This window comes from Ips typographus, linkage group LG5 (genome assembly GCF_016097725.1).
Source record: "Ips typographus isolate SLU linkage group LG5, UJ_Ityp_2.0, whole genome shotgun sequence".
Lineage (NCBI taxonomy): Eukaryota > Metazoa > Arthropoda > Insecta > Coleoptera > Curculionidae > Ips > Ips typographus.
The window spans coordinates 5,123,099-5,126,537 of record NC_138426.1 but is presented as its reverse complement, the minus strand read 5'-3'; the positions used below and the strand labels follow the sequence as shown (position 1 = coordinate 5,126,537).

At 43.2% G+C, this 3,439-nt stretch overlaps 1 protein-coding gene across 1 annotated transcript; it reads right to left on the bottom strand.

Moving 5' to 3' along the window:
* Positions 1 to 1,194: 1,194 nt before the first annotated feature.
* On the bottom strand, positions 1,195 to 2,160 carry LOC145729318 (uncharacterized). Its single transcript, XM_081980031.1, has 2 exons — positions 1,642 to 2,160; positions 1,195 to 1,449 (listed from the first exon to the last, which is right to left on the bottom strand). The coding sequence occupies exons 1-2, from the start codon at positions 2,158 to 2,160 to the stop codon at positions 1,195 to 1,197; spliced, it is 774 nt and encodes a 257-aa protein (XP_081836157.1).
* Between the last annotated feature and the right edge of the window lie 1,279 nt (positions 2,161 to 3,439).

Below are 3,439 nucleotides of genomic sequence, written 5' to 3'. Positions count from 1 at the left end.
AGAACATCAGCGGAATCGATCTATGCCGGTTTTGAGACGTAATAATACAATTTTGCACAGATTGGCCACGAACGAGTGAAATACAGCGACCAATGTAGTCTCAACAGACGTATAATAGCTCAAAAGTAACAAATATGCAGACTAGAACATCAGCGGAATCGATCTATGCCGGTTTTGAGACGTAATAATACAATTTGGCACAGATTGGCGACGAACCAGTGAAATCCAGCGACCAATGTAGTCGCAACAGACGTAGAATAGCTCAAAAGTAACAAATATGCAGACTAGAACATCAGCGGAATCGATCTATGCCGGTTTTGAGACGTAATAATACAATTTGGCTACAATTGTACAATAATAATTTCTCTCTGGCTTTGATAGTGATTTGCTGAAATAGGCGATCACTCGTTCTTCACCATCTTGGATTTGAGATAAAACTCCGCCTAAACCAATATTACTAGCATCTGCGTCCACAATAAACTCTTCCCCAGGTCGTGGAAAAGCCAAAACTGGTGGAGAACAAAGGGTTACTTTCAGTTCTTCCATGGCTTCCTGACATGTTGTAGTCCATTCGAAGGGCTGGTTATTCTCCGTCAATTTGTGTAGGGGTCTGGCTATATCAGCAAATCCACGAACAAACCTTCTGTAATAGGAACACAATCCCAGAAAACTTACAGCTTCAGTTTTCTTCGGGTCGGTTTTTACTCCTTTTGACGATATAACGTGTCCCAAGTATTCGACTTCTTCTTGGAAAAACTTTTGCACTTCTTCGGATTTAATTTCAGGTTTGCCCCTCTGAACTTCTTGAGGATTTCTTCAACGTTTTGCAGGTGTTCTTCAAATGTTTTGCCCATAATAATGATGTCGTCTAAATAAACAAGACGGGTTTTCCAAGTCAATCCTCGTAGAACAGTTTCCATTAATCTTTCGAAGGTTGCCGGAGCATTGCAAAGTCCAAAAGGCATGACGTTAAAATGCCACAAGCCATTTCCAGTTGAGAAGGCAGTTTTCTCTTTGTCCCGTTGATCCATCTCCACTTGCCAGTATCCACTTTTTAGATCCAAGGTGGAAAACCACTTTGCGTTAGCCAGAGTGTCTATGGTGTCATCTATTCTGGGCAAGGGATAACTGTCTTTCTTAGTAACTTCATTTAGTCTTCTATAGTCCACGCAGAATCTTGTCGACCCATCTTTCTTAGTAACACTTAGTAACAAGTACCACAGGAGAACTCCAAGGGCTGGTGGATGGCTCAATGACGCTGCGATCCGCCATGTCCTGTATAAGATTTTCCACTTCTGCCTGCTTAGCCAATGGGAGTCGTCTGGGTCTTTGCTTAATGGGCAAATAATCCTCTGTTTCAATTTTATGCCTCACTAAATGAGTTCTTCCCAATTCCGTTTCATTTAAGGCGAACACGTCCTTGTAGTCGTGAAGCAAACGGCCAAAAGTCTGTTTTTCTTGATCAGTCAAAATTGAGCTCGTCTTTTTCATTAAGTGCACCAAACACTCAGGAAGGTCACTGTCGGGGTTTGGTTTTGTTTCGTGCGACTCCTTAGTCACCATAAGTACTGGTTCGGATTTGGCTATTATATCGCCTTTTTTTAATCTTTGACCACATTCTTTCAAATTGGCGACTTTTACGTAGGCTTGGCCGTTTTTCTGCTGGACTAGGGTGCGGGCTACAAGAACTCTCTTCTTCACAGCATCATCTTCCTCTTCATAACTCGGTCCTATCAGCTGAAGTTTGCTCAATTCCGTTTTCCTATCCAAATTAACTTTAACGATGGTCTCTGATCTTGCAGGTAAGTTGACATCTTCTTGCAACGTGACTTTCCTCACACGCATATCTTGTTCGGGTGTCATCATAACAATCTCGTCTTGTCCAGTCTTGATCAGTCTATTCTCCAAATCCAGCTGGAACTTGTGTTGCTCCATAAGATCTAAGCCCATTAAGACGTCATCAGTTATGTTGGCCACAAAAACGGTATGGTTGAAGACATGCCGCCCAAGCTTTACTTCAGCTTCATGGATTCCCAGAACAGGCATTGACTCACCAGCGGCAGTTTCCAATATAAACTTTGTACCAGTGTCGCTAATCCTGCAGTGTTTCACTATGTCCGGCCTTGCGATAGTATGGCAAGAACAGGTATCAACAACCATTCGGCAATCCCGGCCGCAAATCTTACCGGTCACTATTAAGCTGGTGTTTTCGTGCTGAAGACGGGCTACTTTAATTATGGTTGGTGGGGCTTGACAGTGTTGCGTAGCCAGCTTTTGCCCCGGAAAACTGGCTACTCTTCGTTTTCCTGGTTCTGCATTCTTCTAGGTTTGCGGCACTGCGATTGAATGTGCCCCTTTTCTCCACAGTTCCAGCATTCCAATGACCGAGTAAACGTGGTGGTTTGAGCGTTTCGGTTGTTCTGACTTCTTCTATTTAACGCTCCCATTAGTTCTTTTCGAAATGTCTCCAGCTGACGATTCAAGTCTGACTGAGTGATGTGATCAATGTGATCTGAATTGGAATATCGGTTTCTCGGTTCCGGTGTAAGGCTTCTGACTTGACGCACTCGAGTATGTCCTCGTGATACTTGCTTGACCGCCTCAAACTCCAAAGCGTAGGCAAGAGCATCATGCAATGTTTGGCATCTCGCTAATCGTATTGCTTGCTCTGTGTCACAATCTTTAAGTCCTCGTACAAAAGCCCGTACTGCCATTCGCTCTCTAATGTCGTGAGAGGCCGTTGGATAGGCCAGACAAACTAATCGAGCAATGTCGGCTTCATACTGTTGAAGTGTTTCCATGCTTCTTTGGGTCCTACTAGACAACTGAGCTTCGTATACTTGTTCTAGGTGCTTATTTCCAAATCTCATCTCTAAATGTTGGATTAAGTCGTCGTAGTTTTTGTACTGGCTCTCGTCCAAAGTCTGCAAAACCTCCAGTGCTTCTTCTCGAAGTGACAAAACCAAGGCAGTGGCTTTGTCACTTGATGTCCAATTGTTGGCCTCTGCGGCAGCCTCAAACTGTTTTTTGTAAACCTGCCATGAGGTCTTACCGTCGAAAACTGGTGGCTTAATATTTGAGCAGACACTAGAACTGGCGACTACGGTTGGCTTTGAAGACTTTTCCTGTAGTTTGTCAAATTCCTCTCGCAAGGTCTGAACGGTCTCCTCCATACCGCTTATCCTCTCATTTACCTTTTCTTCCAAAATTTCCATCCTGTTGTCCATTTCTCCTTTTATTTCATTTATTACTCGGTCTAATTTTTCATCTTGTTGTTGAAACTGGTCTTTAATTTGTTCTTGGCTTGCTTTCATTTCTTCGAACTTTTCGTCTTGGCTCGCTTTCATTTCTTCGAACTTTTCGTCTTGGCTCGCTTTCATTTCTTCGAACTTTTGGTCCTGACTTGCTTTTAACTCCTCGAACTGTTCTTGACTTATTT